The sequence below is a fragment of the Arachis hypogaea genome, chromosome 6, assembly GCF_003086295.3.
Source record: "Arachis hypogaea cultivar Tifrunner chromosome 6, arahy.Tifrunner.gnm2.J5K5, whole genome shotgun sequence".
In the NCBI taxonomy this organism is placed as follows: Eukaryota; Viridiplantae; Streptophyta; class Magnoliopsida; order Fabales; family Fabaceae; genus Arachis; species Arachis hypogaea.
Window position 1 is genome coordinate 16,224,816 of NC_092041.1, and position 24,186 is coordinate 16,249,001.

Here is a 24,186-nt window from a genome sequence, read left to right on the forward strand (position 1 = left end):
ATTCCGTGTGAAAAATAAGTTTTTTCAGGTTTTTGAAGTCCTTCAATAAAACTTATAGTAAAATAAAGATTTTGAGAAAAATCATTTTGTATTGATTTTAAGAATTCGGTGTCATTACAGTTAACATTAGTTAAAATCATTAATTTTTTATCTATTAATTTTGATAACTTAATTATTTCTTCTCTTAAATCTTCTAATTTACTTTTTTCCATAAGGTGACGCTTTTCTTTGTGAAAAGTTACGATTTTAAGTAAAAAATGTGACTTTAGAATGTGTGGTTTAAGTTTTGCCACGTAAGCAAATCTTTAAATCTGTACAACTTTTGCTCTTTACACTATAATTCTCCTTTTAAAAATAATCAGCTGACAACACAATAGGCTAGTTATCAGAAATTCAGAATTGGTGGGGTGGGGTAGTATGTTCTGGCCCAAGACTCAGCCCAAGCCCAATCCCCCAACGCATATTAGAGTGACTGACAGACCGAGTGAGTACTGAGTACTTAACAGCTCTCCTTTACACTCTGGAGTCTGGAGTGAGCGTGAGAATCACAATAACCAGTAGCACCCGCCACCTGCAAATATATGGATTCCCGCCTCCACAACAACGACAACGATGACAACCACGTCGACCACGTCCTCCACGACTTCCTCGCCCTCTCCGACCTCCCTTCGCTCTCTCTTTCCCTCTCCCTCTCTCTCGATCGCCTCCTTCAGTCCTCCGCCTCCCTCTCTGACGGCGACCACCTCGTCGACCGCGCCTTCACCATGGGTTCCATCCTCCTCGAAGTCGCCAAACACTCCTACAGAAACCGCGCTTCCGTTCACAACTCCCTCACCTGGCCCCTCCCCCCTGACCTCACCATGAAGGTTACTTATTCTTCACAACTTTTTATATAATTGTTCCGTATTTACTTAATCCATTATATCAGTTTTGTTGCCGTGCGTATATAACGTGATTATTATGCTTCTTTGATGCTGAATTCTGATTTTTATGTGGCAATGTTTAGGTCTTCTCATTGGTCGATACAAGTAGCCTGTGCCATGCAGCAGCTACTTGTAAGTTGTTTAGAAACTGGGCTAAAGATCCTTTCTGCTATTCACACATTGATTTGAGAACACCTGTTCCAAAGGTGAACGATGCACTAGTCGCCACTATCATACACCGAGCTGGAAAGGCACTAAGGTACTGAGTACTGACCCTTTCCATGATAAGTTGAATCATTGGAATCATCTGTTACTGTTTTGAACCTTAAACCAAAACACAATATTGCTTGCGTATCTATTATAAGTTGAATTGTTTGGAAGGTGTGCCACTTCTGCGTTGTGTACACATTTTAATCAATGACTTGTTCGATAATATGTATTGCAGAATCCTTGATCTAAATTGTTTATCCTTATAATTGCATGGTTAAGTAATTTCAAGATTTTGTAGTTTCAAGGGTACTGTTTTTTATTTAGATTTAATTAGTTCTTTTATTGCGGTGAAAAATGAATAACGGCTTCCATTTCAACTTCTGTGAGCTTCTTGAACATGCATGACAACATCGTTAATTTTTCCTGATTACTTCTTTCGTCAATCTTTTTCCTTCCTTCAAAAAGGTCTCTCATGCTTGGTGTTGTCCCTGATGCTACTACTTCATCCGGATCATGTCAGCCACTTTCTGATACTCGCAGAAAATGTTATTCATGTGGTCATAAGAGGTCACAGAAGGATTCATGCCATCTTACAAGATGCTGTTTAAACCCTTTAAATGCAGATGGTGGTGCTCTGGGGTATGTTCATGGATTTTAATGGTTAGTGTGTTTGGGTGACTTGTTTAAATGGGATCTTAATTGAGTTTTCTTTCTTTAGGGCCCTTTTGAGAAAGCTACACTTGTATAATATTGGACCGATGGATTCACCGTCACTTGTTGAGACATTGTCAGTATGTCCTTCTCTCCTTGATCTGGAAATTGTAGGGCTGTAAGTTATTTTTCCACCTCTCAATCTGTCACTTCTTTTCTTTATAAACAATTTTCAGATTGCTAGTGGATATGAATTAGAACAAAACATTATTTAAATACCGTCTTCAATTATTAGATTGGGAGTTCTGACTTGTTTTTATGATAATGTATTTATTTTTTGGTTCCTCTAAACTTTGGTTTAGATTTTTTTTTTTAAATTAATTATCTCAACTTGTAGGTGCTTGATTTTTGCCATTATATGTGACTTCACATATTTTCCATTAATTTGTTTATAACTTGTACTTATATATTAATATCTTCTAGAGATGTTGAACTGGGGTGTATCTTAAGTTCAGTGAGTGCAAACTGCCACTTAATAGAGCGTTTTGCTTTTGCAGCTTCAACAACTGGTAAGTCACTTGTTCAGTTATAGTTTGCCATATTGGACTTTTTTTGGCCTCTTTGCTGATCTTTTTTTAATTATAGGTCGTAATGAAATTCTCAATATCCAAACCTGTTCACATCTAGTAGCTGGTTGCCCACATCTAACTTCTTTATCTCTTAGAGGCATTAGGATACATGATTATAAAGTTCGCATATTGGTTAAGGTATGTTGTCAGGAAATTCTCTATTTCCAATGTCCTATTTCAAACCTCTTGCTTCAGACATTCCTGAATTGTGCATCTATTGGAACTTTCCATTAATTTATGTAGGTATAAGGTATCTTGTTAATACGAATGTGCATTGAGATGGCAGTAGTGAAAGTGAGGGTATGAGATTTGGAGCCACTGTTTATTTCCTAATTTGGCTAATAGTTCTCTGAAATGTAGTTTAATAAAAGTAAAAGCAAAACACTGTATTCAAAGAGTTATTAACCACAAACTGCATGTGCAGGGGTTTCAGAAACTGAAATATCTCGACTTTTCAAGATCCGTTTCAATCACGGGAAGCTTCTTGAGGTCAGTTTTTTTTTTTTTGACAAGACTTCGAGAATAGCACCTCAGATTCTGACTGTCTCCTTTGAATATTTATTTGAAAAGCTAAAAACTTTATTTCTCAGAAACCTTGGAAATAGCAACGGTGGGAATTTTCTTGAGTTCTTAAATTTGAGGGATTGCATGCATCTCAAAGAGGTGAGTGTTGTAATTTCATTCCCTTCTTTTGCAAACCATTCTTCATTTCTTCCAGAAATGCTAATATTTAATGTGCAGATGGAAGTTGCTAGATTGTTGACAGCAATCATTGCAGGCAATTTCAAATCACTTGTTCATCTCGTGAGTAGATAGAAATATTTTACACTACAGATAAGTTTCTTCTAAAATTTGAAATTTTAATTCAATATTCTTTCTCTTAAATAGGACATATCCAACAGGGAAGGCTTAGGATTAAGGACTGACCGGCAGCATACGTGCTACAGCTCTAGGTAATGCTTATAATTTGTCAATGTGTTCCTTAAACTTTCTTCAAGGACAGCTGGTGCACAAGCATCCCACATTACGCAGGGTCCGGGAAGGGCCAAAGCGGTGTAATATAGGCTGGCTAACCTGGTCATTGCATCAGTGGCTGATTTTATGGTTTTGCCCGACCTTAAGGTCACATAGCGTAAACTTTCTTTTAAAAAAAGCTGTGATTATATATTCAATCATAAAGTTCTGCTCTATTTTGCAGTATTATGCCGGTCAAGGAGGTTTTGGATACAAGGCCTTGGATGCGTTTGATGGTTGATTATCCATCAGACAGAAGGTTATACACTTTTCAAGTTTGAGTATTTACATCAGGTTGAGAGACCTTTTGTTTTTACTTCCATAGTTGCCAAGTCTCATATTTCTTGATTGTTTCTCAGCAACAGAGACCCCTGATACTGGTGAATAGTGAGAGAAGTCCTCCATCACCATTGAGCAGCTAAAATAGTAATTGTGCTAGCTATGGTATTTTTTAAAGAAAGTCCCGATGGCATCGACCTTCTGGCCCTGCAACGGATCACATTTTATCGCATTGATATAAGGATGACAATTTGGTGAACTAGGTACTCTCTTTTTGTGTGTGCGCACTCGCGCATGATGGACCATGTTGAAAGTAATCAATTGAATTTTTATATTAGTAAAAAATTTACAGTGATTGTTTAGCTTATGATCTTACTATTTTGAAAGCTTATGAAGGAATAGATATAATATATTTTGGCGAATGCAGTAACTTACATGACAAGTTGCATCTAGTCTGTTTCTCATATCCAATGTTGGATATCCGAGATAGCTGTTCTGCCGTCACAAAAACGGATGCTACAATTTGATGAGCAAATACTGTATGACCAACAAAAGTTATCATTTTTTTGTCAACACTTGGCCAACAAAGAGAATTTTAAATTCTAAACCCTAAACTGTAAATCCTAATAGTATAAAATAATAAAACTAAAGTGTTGGTCCAAACTCCAAACGGTTGGCTAATATTGATAAAAGGTGTTGGCCTCTAGCATTTCTCATTTGGAGTTAGTTATGTTGTTGCTTGCACTGTTTGTGAGAGATGCTTTGTTTAACTCTCGCCTCTAATCATAGCATTCGTGTTTTGCATTCTGAATTTTGTGTACTAGGGGAGCAATAGAGGAAGATGAAAATGGTACGATGGATACCAGGTAACTGTGGACCGGTAACTTCGAACTTTCATTGACCTTTTCTTGTTGAAGTTCATTACTGTTAGATTTTTCTTTTCCCTAATTGTTTTTCTGTTCTCTTCCTCAGCTCCCCTATAGAAGGTTGTTTTCATTAAGCATCAGTACAATGGATTTATTTTATTTTTTCGGAAGAGATGTATTCTACTTTTTGTGAACCCGAAAGGGATCTTTTATGTAGTTGGAGCCCTCCATATTTGTCTTGATACACAGTTCAAATTGATGTCATTTCTTCCTTGCTCCCTTGCTCCCTTTGAAAATTGAGTTGTATGCAGATGGGTTAAAAACACGCAATTTTTGGAATCACATGATGGTGAAATTTTCGGTAGTTCGATACATCATGTTGGAGATCACCATTTTTAATGTAGAGTATTTATAGTCCATTATCATTTACTGAATCAGAAAAATAAATAAAAGAAAAGGAACAATATATTATGCAAATCAATGAAATCATTCACCGAATTAGTGGTTAAGAAAAGGGAAACATTATTCATAGCAACGCATTCGGGTCCAGTTTTGGTGATGCAATTTGGAACGTACTAGCTAAACTTACTATTTACTAATTACTATAGTTTATTGTGATACTGCTAACAGACAATTTAGGCATTGAATATGAATTATGAAATCACAACCCCTTCTCTTAAAAGAGAGCGAAAAATGAAGTTGAACAAAGGAGAACGGTAGAAGTGTAAAACCAAAGCCAACTAACGATGAAGCTTAAAGCTCTCTTATGAGCAGTAATGGGTAGTGGATACCCAAGAATAAATAAAATATATATACATAAGGAAAAAGGCTAAGAAACCGTAGCCGCAGAAAAATGTGAGGTTAAAATCATTAATCAGATCTAATTATATAAAAATATAAGAGGGAGCAGATAATAATTAATAAGTGCATTGAGCGGCAAAAATGATGGGAGTGAGACTGACACTGCCTCTGATGGCGGTTCCTGTGTCCGCATTCCCACGTAGCTCAATCCAAACACAAATGAATTGGAGAACGAAAGGGGTTACGGCGTTTGGTGTGAATCCCAGCGAGTCAAAAAAAGAAGCATTGTTCTTGGAAGAAAATGGTGCTGTGGATGACATGGATGGTTACCTGAATCAACTCTCCCTCGAATACGACTCCGTCTGGGACACCAAACCTTCTTGGTAACTCCAAACCTCTTTCCCTTTCCATACAACAATCGTATTTTTATACGTATGTCTTGTGTAGGTGTCAACCTTGGACAATAACCCTAACAGGAGTTTCAGTTATTGCTATTAGCTGGTTAATTTCGCATTCAGTGCTAGTTACTTCACTCGTATCATCACTAATACTCGCATGGTGGTTCATCTTCCTCTATTCTTACCCCAAGGTCAGCTATCATCTCAAACCCTAAATACTCTTGTTTTTTCAAAACTAGGGATAGAGAGGTTAAATGTGTTTGGTGTTGGGTCAGGCATATTCAGAAATGATTGCTGAGCGAAGAGAAAGAGTTACAAATGGTGTTGAAGACACATATGGTCGTACCAAGAAGCAGTGATTTTCTGTTTAAAATAAAACTTTCATTCAAATTAGGTGAATTGGCTTAGAGATTGTAACGTTAATTTCTGTATGAATATATGTAACCATGGGTTACCAACATATATGAGAATTTGCTAGCAAGAGAAATTATTTTTCATATATTTAAGTTTTCCAAATCAATATCTAAGGCTAATGACTAAAGAATTAAGACTCAAACCAAAACCAACCCCCTACCACCAAAAAATTTCAATAAATTAAATACATCCAAGTTTTGTACATAGAAACATAATTTAATAGCACCTTCTTTCTTCAGTGCACCGCATTATCAGAAGGAAAGTAATTGTACTACCGAGTCAAAGTCTACCCTACTGATTTTTATTTAAACATGTCAGAGTTAGGAATATGAGCAGATTCTGTTTCTACTTTCTTGCACTCACTTCTCAGTACTCAGTATTTGTCTTTGCTTTATTATGGATTATTCAAACCTCATGCAGCATGTTTAGGTGACTATTCAAAGTAGAATTGGAAAGCAAGCATTGAAACCTTTTTTCTTTTCATGCCCAACCAAAATTTAGAAACAGAAGTTCTCTATGTAAATCAATCTTCTGAACTTTAAAAAGCTGCAAATTATATATAAAGCACAAGAAAAGGGAGAGAAAACTCTATGATCACATGTTTGTTGAAAATTGTGGCTAGCAATATCAGTATAACCCTCAAGAATAGTAACATCCTTTCTTGCTTATTAAGTCCCCTATTGTCTACTCATTCTTCCAAGCATACAAAATGAGAGAGAATTGTAACTGTGAATCCCTTAACTGTTGAGACAAAACACTAGGATCTGAAACTGATGACTTCCCCTTCTCAGTACTTGAAATGCATGTTCTGAACATGAACACTGCATTCCCCAGAGCATTTCCAAAGAGCCAATTATGCAAATCCCAAAACACTTCCACTGCTAAACCATCCACCAAAATGGTGTGGTTCCCCCTGAACTTCCACTTGAGTTGCTTCACCTGCATCACTGTCTTGCTATCAATCCTAATCACAAGACAAGGCTCACTGTTATTATTGTTAACACCTATTGTTGCGTCACACTCAATCCTAACATCATGAACTTGACCCTTGTCACAAAACTGAGCCTTGCAACTGTAGAATCTCTTGCCAAATATGTGTTCTCTCTTTGCAATGAAAATGGCTTCATTAACATAATGAACATAGTCACTGTTAACCTTCTTGCATGCTTCCTTTTTGAGATCACCTAGGAGCAACACCATTTCTTTGTCGAACAAAACAGCTACATAGAACCCTTCCAATGGTTCTGGCCCTGAACCAAATTTAGCAGAGCTCAAGTCCCAAAGTATGTGTATTCTGCTAGATTCAACATCCAAATTCTTGGACCCTTTTCTCTTTGAGAAGAGCCATGGTTTTATATCAACCTTGCAGAGGCTTTGACGATTGTTCATCTCATCTATTCCAACAGTGAAGCCTTGACCCATGAGATTCTTGCTCCATGAGAGACTGATGATCAAGCAAGAAAATCCTCTTAGCTTGCACTGATAGACACAAGTAACCACATTCTGTGATGCTCTTGATGTTGTGATTGAAGAGGAGGAGGATGACGATGCATCTGCTACCTGAACACCATTCTCTCCAAAACAAGAAGGAAAATCCTTCATCATCAAGGCACCACCACCGACAGCAACAGCAGCAGCCGCCACAAAATTACCTGAACAAGTATATCTGCTGAAAAAAGGTGACTTTTTTGGATCATAATATAAACAGAAGGATCTGTCTAAAAGTAGCCATGGCTACAATATTTGAGAATCAGTTGAAAAAAGGTTCCTTTTCATCAGGGTCTCTTGTTTCTTCATAAAAGAATAGAAAAAGAGGAGAAAAAGAGATTGTGAGCGAGTGAAATTTGCTATATAACTATATCTATCAATTATGTGCTAACTGCTAAGGCTAACAGGAGTAATCACAAAAATGTTTGATTTGAAATTTGGAATGAACATAAAAGACAGGGAAAGGGTAAGTAAAGAGAAGTTGCTTTAAGCACATGGATGGGGAAAGAATGGACAAAGTGTTTGAGAAAAACAGGGCAGTGAGATTGTGAGAGTTGGTCTAATCTATAATATAAATATCAAATCACTTGGAGTTGGTGTATGTATTTGCTTTGTTGCAGATATTGTCATTTCTTTAATAAAGAAATTTTCTTTTCTTTTCTCTTTTTTAATGAAAGAATTATGCAAAGTAATTTTCAAAAATAACCATATTAAATGTACACTAAAATCAGTTACTAATATGAAATATATGTTGAAATATAAATATATATTAAAAATAAATTAAATAACATATGTATTTATATATAAATATATTAATGATTAATTTTAGTAACTAATTATTAATGTATAAGTATTTTTATTATAAAAATTATAATTATGTCCTCCTGCAGAGAGGCAGATAGTATTGGTTAAAGTAAAATGTTGAAAAATAATTGCGGTAAAATGATGAGAAATGAATGTAATATATGATCATCCATCACATTCTTTTTCATATTAAAAACCATCAATTTTCCTTGACATGATCAAGTCTAAAGGGAAATTGGTTGTAATAATATTAAAACTAATTAAAAATGATAAGTGTCTACATTTCAAGTTAGACCAATATAAATTTTTCCAAAACAATTAATGAGCATACTGTTAGCAAGTGAGAGAGGGAACTGGGAAGCTACTAATTAAGTGGGCTCCTCCTGAATTGAAACATTAATTGAGATCTAAGCATACGGTTCATAAAGGATGATTGTTATCCAACCCCTCAAATAATTGGCCGGGGCAATATAATTGTGTTTAAACCATCAAACTTGATTTTATTTTGTCCATAGTTATAACCAAGATTTTTTAGATTGAGTTATTAGAAGGAGGTTAAACTAAAGTGCTAATTTTGCCCCATGAAATTTAAACAAATCTTGGTTCCTTCTTCAAGAAACTAACCACCTTTTTCTTTAATCTTTTAAGATATCACAAATGTTACTGAGAGCTTAACTAATAAGATATTTTGTCATATGAAACCAATTTTAATCTCAGATTTGCTAGTTTATTATGGATAAAGACAAAGAATGTAGGGAATGAGTCCATGACTGACAAATTAATAAGTCAATAGAAGAAAACAAAAAAAATTATAATTTTCTAATGATATGAATAATTCAATAATCAATTGTCCATCCTACAAAGAGAATTTAACAAGTCAAAAGACTGAAAGAGTGTACCACGGGGTAGTTTTAATTTCATATGAATGTCATTTTTGTTTTAGGAAGGAATGTGGTCACACGAGAGAAATTGCCAGCTGACAAAGGAATAAGAATCATGCATTTGTAATTTTGTATTCCAATGACTTTTCCATTTGTAAAAGATAAAAATAATTTTAATATATTAATAGTATAAAATATTTTATACAATCATCTAATTAAATTTATGTATTCATATGATCTTTTAAGTAATATATTTGAAAATTAATATGATAATATAATATTAATTATTTATATAAAACTCTTTTATGTTAGTAACTCATAAAAATTAAATTCAAACTAAAAATATTTATGTTGCTGTAATGGACTAACTTTTTTGGTACATACATATGATATGATGACGTTTTGTTGTTTTGTTCCCTAACCCTTGTTTGTACTGAAAATATAAGTGGTGTAAATACCTCAATTGCTCTTACCAACAATGTTTAATAATGATAGGTTTATGGTTTATTTTTCATGGATTATTGCATGGATTTGAGAACTAATTACGAAGATTGAGATTGAGGTGACTGATCAACCAAACCCTCTATGATATGATGAAAGTTCTCAATCATCCCATGTATTCGTCAACAATTAAATTAAATAAAAGGCAACATTAACCTAAACAATTGAACATATCATGTGCATGTTTCCAATTTTCACGAGATATGTTCAGACATACATAACATATAACCCTTTTGCATTGAACCCATATTATCCTTCATTATTTTGTCGTTTTGTCGTTACATATCGAGTCTTTTCCCTTTTTTTTATACTTATATACTAAGCCAAAGTGGAGGGAGATCATTGCCTCGAGGAGTAAAATTGAGACAAAGAAAAATAAAAATTACTCATAAAATTAAGTGAAAAATGATAACTCTGAATCAAATATCACATCTTAACAGAAAATTTTATCAGTTTAACTAAGTATCCTTTAAATATTGTCTTTTATTCAGCCTTCAAATGATAGAAAAAAAAAGTAACTTTCTTGATTTTTTTTTAACAACTGATAAGTAAAATTAAATATTTAAATTAATTAAATAATAATAAATTTTTAAAAAGGTTGAATAAAGACGAAAGTTAAAAAACAACTAGCATTTTTCAAATTTTATTATTAAGGCAATACATTTATAATTTTTTTTTGCTTAATTTATATTGTTTCACAATATGAAAAAATATTTTTTACTCATATATTGTTTCGACTGTGTTATGAAAATCTCCTGAAATCGGCTCTGTCAAACTTAATGTTGATGGTAGCTACTTTCCACATTTGCAGTATGAGAAATATAGAGTAGTTCGAAACTCTAATGGATATTGGATTGTAAGATTCATTTCAGGTAACTCAGTTTTAAATGTAGAGACGGATTCTATTCAAACATCTCAAGTAGCAATTGGTTATTCTCAAGATCACATAAGCTATATGAAGTGGTCTATCACATTCTGGCTTTAATGCAATGTTATGGGTTGTTTTATTTTTGACGTACCATGAAAATTTATATGTAATTGTCTTTATTTGAAGTTGACAGTTAAAAATCGTTAAATGACAATTTAATTGAACATGTCAAATTATCTAATAATTTTCAATTATCAAATTTATATGAAGATAACTGTATATAAAATTTTACCTTAATATATATATATATATATATATATATATATATATATATATATATATATATATTTCGAATGACTAGTATAACGAAAGATAAGTAAAAAAAAATAATCGCTTTATCCAAATATTTTTTCTGTGATCAATAATAATTTACCTAATAAAGTATCTTATTTATTACTAAGTGATTCTAATTATTTTAATTTTTTGTATTTTCGTTGTAAAAAAAAAAAAAGAAAGAAAACACATCTAAAGTCTTGCTACGATACGCAGATAAGATTATCATAGGTAGCGTTTGGTTACTGAGACATAGACACTGAGACATAGACACAGTGGTACACGATGACACATGTCTGCTGTTTGGTTTGGTGAGACACAGATTTTCGAAGGACACGGGAGGACACGGATGGACACGGAGACACTAAATTTGTGTACCTCCAATTTGGTGAGACACTGAGACACAACTTGTGAGACACTAATTTTTTACTCTTTTACCCTTATTGAGTTTTTAAAATTTGTCTTCTTATCTTCCCAAATCTTTTTTTTTTCTCTTTCTCTTTTAGATTCTACAACTAAATTTACTTTTCTATTTTTTTCAAAAAAAATTGTACATTTAATTTTTTTATTTATTTAAATTTTGATTAATCTTTGATAAATTCTGAACTTTAATTTTCTATTTTTTTTCAAGAATAATTATATATTTAATATTTAAATGATAATTTAAGATGGTATTAGAAGAAATAAAAAAATTATTAGAAGAAATAAAAATTTAATGGTGATGGCATGTATTGTTTGGGATAATCGGTGTATTGTAATGGTGGTAAAACTTGTGGTTGAATGAAGGGTAATTCAGTCTTTTTTAAATATATGTGTCTTGTTTCTTATTTTTACCAAACACAATACATAGACACAAATATTTTATGTCCATGTCTTTAATGTCTGTGTCACTATGTCTATGTCTCATCAAATACATCAACCAAACGGAGCCATATTTATGTGTGTACTAGTCAGACACAGTTGGAGAAGTCAATGATCTAGAAAAGAATTTATCAACATAAAATATCTTGAAAAAGAAAAAATTAATACAATAAAACTTGAGACGAGATGTACTCATGTACACGTAGTAATAATATATATTTTTTATAAGCACAATATAAATGTACATACAATTTATTATAAAAATCATTGGTTAAAAAAAAATGTGTGAGGTGACTCAAGATGGAGTTGATATTAAAAATTTTTAAATATCGCATGTCTGATATCATAATAACTAAAATCTTAAAATCTTAAAATTTAAATTTGATATTATAATTTTAAACAACCAATTCTAAAAGAAGTTTATTAGATTAAAATTTTTTACTAAAATCTTTAGATTTTTCTCTTATTTGTTTACCTTGTATTTTTTTTTTTTTTTTTGTGTGGTTAAAGTAGTACTTTTGGTTATACCAATGAGACATTAATTGGGCTATTTGAAATCCGATCCAAAATCTAGTTTATTTATTATACCAATCCTTCCTAATATAATTGGGTTATAGGTGTTTTACCCAAAAATGAAATTGAGTTATGGGAGAATCTTAGGATTTAGATGTAATAAAACTGGCTCAAGATAATAAAGAGGTATTTGGGCTGTTCTTTTTAATACCAAAAAAGAAAAAATCTATTTGGATGACTCTAATAAGTCCAAACACAAATTATAAAAACCATTAAAATATAGGGTTTAGAAGATCATTTAGTAAATCTTATTCCACATCACCCATAAGTTAACAATATAACAAATAGCTGGAAAGCTTCACCAAAAAAATAAAAACAAAATAACTGGAAGGAAAATAAAACAAAAAATAACAAAGCTTCTTATTAATAATAATTTATTATTTCATGAATATGTGTATGTAATATATGTAAATCACTATTGGAATTTGAAAGAAGTTAAGATGTTCTTGAATTTAGATAAAAGAATCAAAACTTGCTTTAATGCTACTTAATATATATATATATATATATATATATATATATATATATATATATATACAAAAACTTCCCTAAATATTTCTATATTTATATATATTTCTATATTTATATATAAAGGTGATGTCAGTTATAAAATAGGATATGAATCAACCAACTGAGAATTTGCCAATTACCAGCTATTGCAATTGTTGCATGTAGTTCATGTGAATGTGTCCAAGAGAAGAGAATTGTATTTTTAAGAATGAAATCATGGAAACATTGTTTTCAAGTTCATATGAAATAATGTAGTTTAATCTGTATTTAAGGTTGGTAGACTATTGAATTTAAATAAGGTTTAAGGGTTTAGACTAAAAGAAAAAATATTCAAATTTGCAAAATAACAAAAATATAATGTAATTGGACTATTTGAAATCTGACGCAAAACCTAATTTGTTTTTTATACCAATCCTTTCTAATATAATTGGGTTACAGGAGTTTTACCAAAAAACAAAATTGGGTTATAAAAAAATCTTAGGACTTAGATGTAATAAAACTGGCTCAGGATAATAAAGAGACATTTGGGCGGTTCTTTTCAATACCAGAAAAAATATAACCTACTTAGGTGACTCCCAATAAACCCAAACACAAATTATAAAAACAATTAAAATATTCAAAAAAAACAAAATAACTAGAAGGAAAATAAAACAAAAAGTATCAATGCTTCTTATTATTAATAATTTATTATTTCATGAATATGTGCAAGTAATATATGTAAGGTGAGTTTTATGGTGTCTTTTACTATCGTATTTAAATTGCTTAACTTATTTTTAAAGGTAAAAATAAAATATTTAAAATAAAAGTAAAATATTTAAAATTTATTAAATATTATCTATTTGATTTTGGAAAAGTCTAGGGGACAGTAATTTTTGTATTTTTTAATCAGTGTTTAACCATCAAAACAAAAATGATAGATCTCCCACCATTAGATACTATTAGATATAATCTTACACAATTAAAAACACTATGGATGACCAATTGATGGTTACAAAACACCAAAATTACTGTAAGCTAGTCACTATCTCAAAGGCACCATAGCATTTACTAACGGATTTAGATTATGTAAAGTTTGAATTTCATTTTAGAGAGTAAAATGTGATTTCTTACCATTTATTTTATAGGTGGAACCAACAATAAATATAAGAGAAATTATATAAAGTTTGAATTTTACTTTAGAGAGTAAAATGTGATTTCTCACCATTTATTTTATAGGTGGAACCAATAATAAATATAAAAGAAAAACCATTAAAAAATAAAATATCACTTTACCCTTTAAAATATAAATTTAAAATTTAGAAGATCCAAATACTTACCAACCACTATTGAAATTCGGAGACCATGGTACCGGAGAAGTCCACTGGTGGTGAACTTTATGTTCCTGGCAAGGACAGAGTGGTGTACGTGCCTCAAGAAAGAAAATCTCGTTTAGGTATTGTAGTTTCTTATGCATTTTGAATTAGGTGTGTTTCTGATTTAGTTCCACTGAGCATAGATTAATTGTTTGGTATTAATGAATGATTTCAATAGGACTAGATGCCCTTGCGATTGCAAAACGTCAAGGATCTCAAAATGATGGAGTGTTCGAGGTCCCGAAACCAAGGTCCATTTCTATTGCAGCATCTGCAAAATCTGAGTCTACTGTCATTGAGGATGAAAGCGGGCTTGGTGGAACTGCTAGTAAAGACAGACGACCTAATACGAGATACCGGAAATAAACCAATGAATCATCACAAGCAGGTTATAATTTTTTTAAATCAATATCTCTTCGTTTTGCTATCGTTTGGATTTATTGGTAGGTTTTATCAGTTGTGAAAGAGCTTAGGAAATTATTTTAATTTTTTAATTTGTTTGTGGACAATACATGTAATCACATGCTATTTCAAATTAAATGACTTATATAATGATGATTTTATTATTATTTTAAATATTAAATTAAATAAGTCATTATTATTTTTTATTTGGAATTAAATGAGAATAACATGAGGTATTATCTTTTGTTCTTTAGATAATTATCTTTTAGATTTTAGATATATTATCTTTTGGACTTTAGATACTATTTTATTTGGACTTTAGGATTTAATGGTGCCATGCTCAAATATAAATAGTGCATTCAGGTTTCCATCTCCAACATACCAAAGCCGCATTTGTCGTTCTTTTCTCATCATAAGAGTTACAATTCAGTTCTAGAAATACAAAAGGCTTTGGCTACAAGATCCAAATCCTTCCACTAATTTCTGATTTCTATGAGCAAACGTACGCTTCCACATTATAATATATTTTTGGTAATTCAATATGGGTAATCTGTGTTAATAAAATAATTTATTTCAACACAATGTGTAGGAAAAAAGATATTGTTCAAAACTCATACTAATGTTGGAAGTTCATATTATTGTGTTGTGTTAATGGTGCCGTGTTTGAAGTTGCAAACGCATGTCACGTGTTTGGAAGTTTTGTTCTTATATTCATATTTGATGCAAATGAATGCTTTTGGTAGCAGTAAGATGGACCTTTTATTTTAGTAATGGGTACTCATTGAGGGTTTATGAAGGTGTCACACCTGACACCCATTAAGATAGTTGCTACTATTTAGGGGATTTTGTGTCTTGCTTAATATTGAAAAAAAGAAAAGAAAAGGGGGGAGGGGAGGGGGGTGTCAGTATGGGAGTTATTGAAGGGGGAGATATAGATAAAATGGTCCTTATAAAGCTTTCTGGAAATGCAAAGGGAACATGTGAAAAGTGTTATTGTACTTACAAAGGCTAATTCAGTTATTATAAAGGAAAATTTTCAAACTCAACATGTTTAATCTATGCAAAATGGTTATTTCAAGCTGTCTTAGATGAAATATGAATGTCTATGGGTTGTTAGTATGCATAAAAACAATTATCTCAGATGGTTCTCTGGCTTTGTACATGCAGAAAGTTCTGTGACCGAAGATCATGATGGTGATTCACATGGGACTCGTTCCTTTTGCTCTTTTAGGAGAAATATTTAGTTTGTCATAATGTTGTCCTAGTGCCTAGTATATTTTTTGTGAAACTAACCCTTGAGTCTATATTTGTTTTATGAAGGACACGAAGAATATTTTTAGTCATTATTGAATATGCCAATGATTGCTTTTGTTAATCTCTCCAATAAATAATCAATACAATATTTTTCTGTCCAAAATAAGTGTTCCTACATTTTCACTGTTCAATATTATATCACTTCTTACTGTTGCTTTCATCAGTTAGCAATTCTTATTCAATTAAAATTTAATATTTTGAAGTTTTGCTGCATGTCTCGTTATGATATTTCAACTTTGAAGGTCCCTGCTTCACCTTCTGGATATGAAAGGGAGAATTATAGGAATGAGAGGAGGCATCACAGAGATCAGTCAAGAAGTGGTAGCAGAAGACTGCAACATGTAGACAATTTTGAAAGTAAGGAGCCTTATTTTGAGAGGGATTCACGTAGTAGGTATGGCCATGAATACAACAGAAAAAGTGAGCATTATTTTGAGAGGGATTCATGTAGTAGATATGACCATGAATATGGTAGAAAGCGAAGCAGATATGAGGGTTCCAGGCGAACACCTGGTATGTTATTATTCTGCTTCTTGTAATTTCCCGTATTAATCCAATTACTGGAGCCAGACATGCAGTAAATTAATCCAAATTTGAAATGCTAGAAAACTTTCTGCTTTCTTAATTTTGTATCATTATATCGAACAGAAATTTAAGAAAATATCATTTCCAGAGTATAATATGCAAGTTATCCCCATCACATTTGTAAAATCTGGCTCTTAGTATTATCATCATTATCATCATTATTATTATTTAAGAGTTACCAGTGTTTTATTTGCAGGCAGGCCTGACTGGGATGATGAGCAATGGGAATGGGAGGATACTCCTCGAAGGGACAGTGTCTCTAGTTCTAGACATCATCAACCTTCACCATCCCCTATGTTTCTTGGTGTCTCACCTGATGCACGATTGGTTTCTCCATGGTCAGGAGGCAATACTCCTTATTCTTCTTCTCCATGGAACCATGTGTCTCCATCTCCTATTCCAATTCGTGCTTCTGGATCTTCAGTCAAATCTTCTACTTCTAGATATAGTGGAAGGTCCCATCAACTTACTTTTTCTTCGAGAGCTTCAAGTTCGTATGAGGTATATCTTGTGCTTAATAATATCTGTTTTGCCCTTCTTTAGTTGATAATTGATCTAAGATACTTTAAATAGATGATTTTAAGCTGATCACTAAACAAAATGTCTAGAAAGGTTCCATGGTTTCATTATGGTTATTTCTAATAATATGCATGTACATCTTGTCATGTGTTCAGGATGAAGTGACTGATAAGTCCGAGTATGAGATTACTGAAAGCATGCGCGCAGAGATGGAATATGATGCTGACCGGGCATGGTAATTATGCTAATTAAACTTCATTTTGAGAAGTATCTGTTTTGATGTTGTGTTAAATCCTTGTATTTGACATGTGTGGTGTTAAGTTCTTGGAAAATAATTTGATTCCTTTTCTATGCTTGTCTTCTATAATACGTGCTCGGTCAAATTTAGTTTAAAATTTTAGTTCTTTGAAGAGATCCAAAATTTGAGATTTTGACACATCATAAAAGTTTGACCTTGTGATAGGGTTGAAGTTATAGATGACCTTTTAAACCTTAACATATATTGTGTAATTTTCAAACTTTCACTTTTTGATGTATAATACATCAATCTGATTAAGATTATCTTTGTGTAGGTATGATAGAGAGGAAGGTAGCACAATGTTTGATGGAGGAGATAACTCATCCCTTTTTCTTGGAGATGAGGCTACCTTTCAAAAAAAAAGAGGCTGAGCTTGCCAAAAGACTGGTAAATAACTAAACATTAAGAATTCTAATTATATGTAAACTAATATTTGCTGCAAACAGTTATACACACAGAGCTTCTTGTTACTTGCAAATTTTTCTTGGATAAATTAAAGATAGTTCCTTGTCATAAGTAGCACTGATACATATTAAAACTGAAATGTCACATATGTAGATGTTCTATACACCGTGTTATATATCTTATATATGCAGCATGGATTGTGCATTGTTTTTAGCAACTTGCATTTAGTTATCTTGTTAAAGTAATCAGGAGTTGTTAACAAATAACAGACTAGAAGAGATGAGACCAAGATGTCCCTTGCTCAGAGCAAGAAATTGTCTCAGCTCACAGCTGATAATGCTCAATGGGAGGACAGACAACTGCTGAGATCAGGAGCCGTTAGAGGTACAGAGGTTCAGACTGAGTTTGATGATGAGGAAGAACGCAAAGTTATTCTTCTGGTGCATGGTAAATCTTCATCTGGCTAATTGATGTTTTATGCAGTTTGTATGGCATTCACCTCTTTAAACTGATTATTTTTTACCAACATTCGCAGATACAAAACCTCCATTCCTTGATGGCAGAGTTGTTTTTACTAAGCAGGCAGAGCCAATTATGCCAATAAAAGATCCAACATCTGACATGGCTATAATTTCTGGTAAAGGATCTACTATGGTCAGAGAAATATGTGAGAAACAGAGTTCAAATAAGTCTCGCCAACGTTTTGGGAGCTTGCAGGCTCAAAACTTTGCGATATCTTAGGTGTTGAAAAGACAGCAGAACAGGTATTCTTCTGGAACAGTTGTGATCTTTGCTTTCTCTTACTGGTGTATAAAGACTTATCCTTTTTAAAATCCTTTCAAATGCAGATTGATGCAGACACTGCTACAGTGGGTGAAGAGGGTGAAATAAATTTTAAGGAAGAAGCTAAGTTTTCACAGCATTTGAAAAAGGAAGAGGCTGTGAGTGATTTTGCCAAGTCAAAGAATGTTGCAGAGCAAAGGCAATATCTGCCCATTTTTTCAGTGCGAGATGACCTATTACAGGTTGGTTTTTTCTTTATTGTATATGTATCTCATAATCAGCTAAGAGAAAAAGTGGGAGATTAATATAAAAAATTGAATGTGGTACCCACAAAAATGTTTTGCCCTCTCACTTGTGAAGAAAGTGAGAAGCAAATAGAGCCAGTGGTTCATATATGTTGCAATAATTTGTTGATATACACTTGTGTAGGTAATTCGAGAAAATCAGATTGTGGTAGTGGTTGGAGAAACTGGCTCAGGAAAGACAACCCAATTGACATAGGTGCATTGTCCTTTTCTTTTCTTTTCAATTATTTACATGATCATGTTTGTCCAATCAAGACAGAAATTTGACATTTGAGTTTTCTGAACAGTATCTGCATGAGGATGGCTACACTATAAAAGGTATAGTAGGTTGCACCCAACCCAGGCGTGTGGCAGCTATGAGTGTGGCCAAGAGAGTCAGTGAGGAGATGGAGACAGAGCTGGGTGAGAAGGTTGGCTATGCTATACGGTTTGAGAATGTGACCGGGCCAAATACCATTATAAAGGTAAACACTTATTTTATAAAGGATGTGACTATTGTGCTATTGACTGTGGTTTCTTTTCATTGTATTTATCCTTTGAGCATACACAAGTCTAACATATACATTAGTTATGTGGACACATTATTAACTTTTGTTGCTATGTACTCTAAACTTGAATGGTTGAATTTTACAGTACATGACAGATGGGGTTCTTCTACGAGAAACACTCAAAGACTCTGATCTAGACAAGTATCGGTATGAAAATATTGAGAAAATTCACCCTCAACAATGACATTTATGGTGTTTCTGCAAAAAAAATAACGTTAGTATCTGAAACTATTGCAGGGTTATTGTCATGGATGAAGCCCATGAAAGATCATTAAACACGGATGTTCTTTTTGGAATATTGAAGAAAGTTGTAGCTCGGCGTCGTGATTTTAAGTTGATTGTCACATCAGCAACTCTGAATGCACAGAAATTTTCACATTTCTTCGCAAGGTGAGTTTCAGCTCCTCAATCTTGTCTAATATCTCATTTTCCACATTTTGGTTGGTTCACGATCTAATTAGGGCATTCTTGCAGTGTGCCAATTTATCATATTCCTGGGAGAACATTTCCTGTGACTACATTATGGAGTAAAACTCCAGTTGAAGATTATGTTGAAGGTGCAGTGCAGCAGGCCATGAGGATTCACATTACTAGTCCTCCAGGTGACATTCTTATCTTCATGACTGGCCAAGATGAGATTGAGGCAGCTTGCTACGTCCTTGCAGAAAGAATGGAGCAGATGGTCTCTTCTTCAAAGAAAGCATTCCCTAAACTCTTGATTCTACCCATATACTCTCAGCTTCCTGCTGATTTGCAGGCTAAGATATTCCAGAGAGCTGAAGATGGAGCCCGAAAATGCATCGTTGCCACTAACATCGCTGAGACATCATTGACTGTGGATGGTATCTTATATGTCATAGACACAGGTTATGGTAAAATGAAGGTGTATAACCCAAGGATGGGAATGGACACTCTCCAAGTCTTCCCCGTCAGCCGTGCTGCTGCTGATCAGCGTGCTGGTCGAGCTGGTAGAACTGGGCCTGGTACATGTTGTCGACTGTACACAGAGAGTGCTTACCTAAATGAAATGTTGCCCAGCCCTGTCCCTGAGATTCAAAGGACTAACCTCGGCATTGTGGTCTTGTTGCTGAAATCTCTTAAAGTTGATAATTTACTTGATTTTGATTTCATGGACCCACCTCCGCAAGATAATATTCTCAATTCTATGTACCAGTTGTGGGTATTGGGTGCCCTTAACAATGTGGGTGCCTTAACAGATCTTGGCTGGAAAATGGTTGAGTTTCCACTGGACCCTCCACTTGCCAAGATGCTTTTGATGGGTGAACAGCTAGGGTGCCTTAAGGAGGTTCTGACGATTGTTTCCATGCTTTCAGTACCGTCAGTTTTCTTTAGACCCAAGGACCGAGCAGAGGAGAGTGATGCTGCACGCGAAAGATTTTTTGTGCCAGAATCTGATCACTTAACCCTGTACAATGTCTATCAGCAATGGAAACAGCATGATTACAGAGGTGACTGGTGTAATGATCATTTTTTGCATGTTAAAGGTCTAAGAAAGGCCAGAGAGGTGAGATCCCAGCTGCTTGATATTGTCAAGACACTGAAGATCTCTCTAACCACCTGTTGGCCTGATACAGACATAGTCAGAAAAGCAATTTGCTCAGCATACTTCCACAATGCAGCAAGATTAAAGGGTGTTGGAGAGTATGTCAACTGCCGGACTGGGATGCCGTGTCATCTACACCCCAGTAGCGCACTCTATGGCATGGGTGCAACTCCGGAGTATGTGGTTTATCACGAGTTAATCCTAACCACGAAGGAGTATATGCAATGTGCTACAGCCGTGGAGCCCCAGTGGTTGGCTGAGCTTGGACCCATGTTTTTCTCTGTTAAGGAGTCTGATAAGAAGAAACAGAAACAAGAGAAGACGGCCATGGAGGAGGAGATGGAGAATTTAAAGAAGATGCAAGCAGAGGTTGAGAGAAAACAGAAGCAGGAGGAGAAAGAAAAGTTGGCTAAGCAGCAACAGCAAGTCTCCATGCCAGGTTTGAAAAAGGGGTCTTCCACATATTTGAGACCAAAGAAACTTGATTTGTAAATAGGAAACTTCTATGATGCTGATGGCAAAAACAAACATGTGATGATGTCCTTGTGTGTCACTCTGAAAATGTAACACGTGGCTATTGATCTCACTTAGGCTTTGTTTGGATATAAGAAGGAAAATGGAAGGAAAGAAAATAAGAGGAAAGAAAATAAAAGGAAAGAAAATTGAAAGAAAAGTAGAGTTATTTGTATGTTGTTTGGATTAAGAGAAAATAGATGGAAAGAAAATAGAGAGAAAATTTTCTTTTGTTTGGATTGAAAGAAAAGTGAGAAGAAAGAAAATTATGTTAGAATAAAATTACATTAATATCCTTATTTATATTATATATAAATTATAATATATTAATTTTACAAGTAAATAATTTTACAAGTAAATAATTATTCATAAATTATATTATTAATCTCTTAAATTATATTTAAAAAAAATGAAGTTTGATAGTACTGTAAAATTAAGAAGAGTACAAGAGATGATTTTCAAATGTAAAAAAAATAAAATAAAATATTTTGATCTTTTTATTAAATAGAGGGTAAATTTGTAATTATATCACTATTTTCTCTTTCTTGTTAGTTTTCATCTCCCAGCCGAAGAGAAAATTTTTTCGTGGACCTCACTCCACTTTTTTCTTTTCCTCTTCGTTTTCTTTGATAAACCAAACAATAGAAAACTTGATTTTCCATCCGTTTTCTTTTCCTGTATTTTCCTTCCCCTTATTTTCGTTTGAACCAAACACTGTGTTATTGTTACGGTGGTCTTACGAAATATAGAGTTACTAGTAGGTTATGTTCTCGTTCTTTGTTTAAAAGATAGTCTCCCATTTTTTATAGGTTAATTATGTGATTAACTAAATGAGATATTTGGACTATATTAAAAATTTAGTAAGAAATTGTAGTGGTAACAAAAAAATTAATATAAAAGTCATGTATTGTACCAAAAATATGTTACAAAAATTTGCTTTATTATTTGTTGACGTATATAGTAGAATATAATTATAAAGAATTTTGAATCTTATTATTAGCTATATATCTATATGTAAGATTGAATTGGTTGGTAATATTTATTTAATTAACTAAATAATAATAAAGAATTCTTTAATTCTTTTTGGTTTAACAATGACCGAACTGCATGATATATAATATATTGGGCTATTTGAAATCCGACCCAAAATCTAGTTTATTTTTTATACCAATCCTTTCTAATGTAATTAGGTTATAAGAATTTTACCAACAAAATAAAATTGGGTTATAGGAGAATCTTAAGACTTAGATGTAATAAAACTAAAGAGGTATTTGAGTTGTTCTTTTCAGTACCAAAAAAATATAAATTTATTTGGGTGACTTCCAATAAGTCCAAACACAAATTATAAAAATAATTAAAATAATTCAAATTTAGAGTTTGTAAGGTCACTTAGCAAATTTCATCGTACATCACCCATAAGTTAACAAGATAACAAATAGTTGAAAAGCTTGACCAAAAAAAAAAAAAAATAGCTAGGAGAAAAATAAAATAAAAAATAACAAAGCTTCTTATTAATAATAATTTATTATTTCATGAATATTTGTATGTAATATATGTAAACTACTATTGAAATTTGGAAGAAGTTAAAATGCTCTTGAATTTAGACAAAAGAGTTAAAGTTTGCTTTAATGCTACTTATAATATATATATATATATATATATATATATATATATATATATATATATTAGAGACAAAAACTTTTGTACATATTTCTATATTTATATATAGAGGTGATATCAGTCATGAATTAGGATATGAATCAACTCACTGAGAATTTGTCAGTCATCAGCTGTTGCAATTGCTGCATGCAATTCATGTGAATCTGTACAAGAGAAGAGAATCACGTTTTTAAAAACGAAGTCATAGAAATATTGCTTTCAAGTTCATATGAAATAACGTAGTTTTTTTTTTTTTTTTTGGTCTTGTGAAATAACGTAGTTTAACTGTTTAAGTACAGAAAAGGATTTATATTTGAGGCCGGTAGACCGTTGAATTTGAATAAGGTTCAAGGATTTATCCTAAAGAGAAAAAATATTCAAATTTGCAAAGTAACAAAAACACAATATAATTGGACTATTTGAAATCCGACCCAAAACCTAGTTTGTTTTTTATACCAATCCTTCCTAATCTAATTGGGTTACAGGAGTTTTACCAAAAAATAAAGTTGGGTTATAAAAAAATCTTAGGACTTAGATGTAATAAAATTAGCTCCGGATAATAAAGAGGCATTTGGACTGTTCTTTTCAATACCAGAAAAAATATAACCTATTTGGGTTATTCCCAATAAGTCCAAATACAAATTATAAAAAAATTTTAGGACTTAAATATAATGAAACTGGCTTACGATAATAAAGAGGAATTTGGGTTGTTCTTTTCATTACCAGAAAAATTATAAACCTATTTGGGTGACTCCCAATAAGCCCAAACACAAATTATAAAAACAATTAAAATGATTTAAATTTTGGGTTTGTAAGATTACTTAGCAACTCTCATCCCCCATCACCTATAAGTTAACAAGATAACAAATAGTTGAAAAGTTTGACCAAAAAATAAAAACCAAATAACTAAAAGGAAAATAAAACAAAAAATAACA

General features: G+C 32.7%; 3 protein-coding genes and 1 pseudogene across 8 annotated transcripts; 3 read left to right on the plus strand and 1 right to left on the minus strand.

Annotated features, from left to right (window-relative positions):
• The first annotated feature begins 488 nt into the window (after positions 1 to 488).
• LOC112696220 (F-box protein SKIP17) lies at positions 489 to 4,836 on the plus strand. 6 transcript variants are annotated; one of them, XR_003150688.3, is made up of 14 exons: positions 489 to 866; positions 1,007 to 1,182; positions 1,599 to 1,772; positions 1,852 to 1,962; positions 2,268 to 2,353; positions 2,430 to 2,551; positions 2,838 to 2,902; positions 3,004 to 3,076; positions 3,155 to 3,217; positions 3,302 to 3,366; positions 3,612 to 3,686; positions 3,787 to 3,969; positions 4,531 to 4,586; positions 4,679 to 4,836. XR_003150688.3 is itself a non-coding variant. In XM_025748854.3 (12 exons), the coding sequence occupies exons 1-12, from the start codon at positions 582 to 584 to the stop codon at positions 3,800 to 3,802; spliced, it is 1,311 nt and encodes a 436-aa protein (XP_025604639.1). In that variant the 5' UTR covers positions 489 to 581; the 3' UTR covers positions 3,803 to 4,836. The 6 variants fall into 6 exon arrangements, 2 of the variants coding, with proteins under 2 accessions (XP_025604639.1, XP_025604641.1); XR_003150687.3 differs by having other exon boundaries at positions 4,531 to 4,572; XR_003150686.3 differs by having other exon boundaries at positions 3,787 to 4,586.
• A 441-nt stretch (positions 4,837 to 5,277) lies between these two features.
• LOC112696222 (uncharacterized) lies at positions 5,278 to 6,270 on the plus strand. The gene is made up of 3 exons (XM_025748858.2): positions 5,278 to 5,756; positions 5,821 to 5,962; positions 6,047 to 6,270. Exons 1-3 carry the CDS (start codon positions 5,515 to 5,517, stop codon positions 6,128 to 6,130), a joined length of 468 nt encoding a protein of 155 aa, XP_025604643.1. The 5' UTR covers positions 5,278 to 5,514; the 3' UTR covers positions 6,131 to 6,270.
• Positions 6,271 to 6,717: 447 nt separating this feature from the next.
• On the minus strand, positions 6,718 to 8,323 carry LOC112696221 (uncharacterized). The gene has a single exon (XM_025748857.3). The coding sequence runs from the start codon at positions 7,788 to 7,790 to the stop codon at positions 6,870 to 6,872; it is 921 nt and encodes a 306-aa protein (XP_025604642.1). The 5' UTR covers positions 7,791 to 8,323; the 3' UTR covers positions 6,718 to 6,869.
• Positions 8,324 to 14,312: 5,989 nt separating this feature from the next.
• Positions 14,313 to 21,752, plus strand: LOC112696223 (pre-mRNA-splicing factor ATP-dependent RNA helicase DEAH7-like; annotated as a pseudogene).
• Positions 21,753 to 24,186: the final 2,434 nt, after the last annotated feature.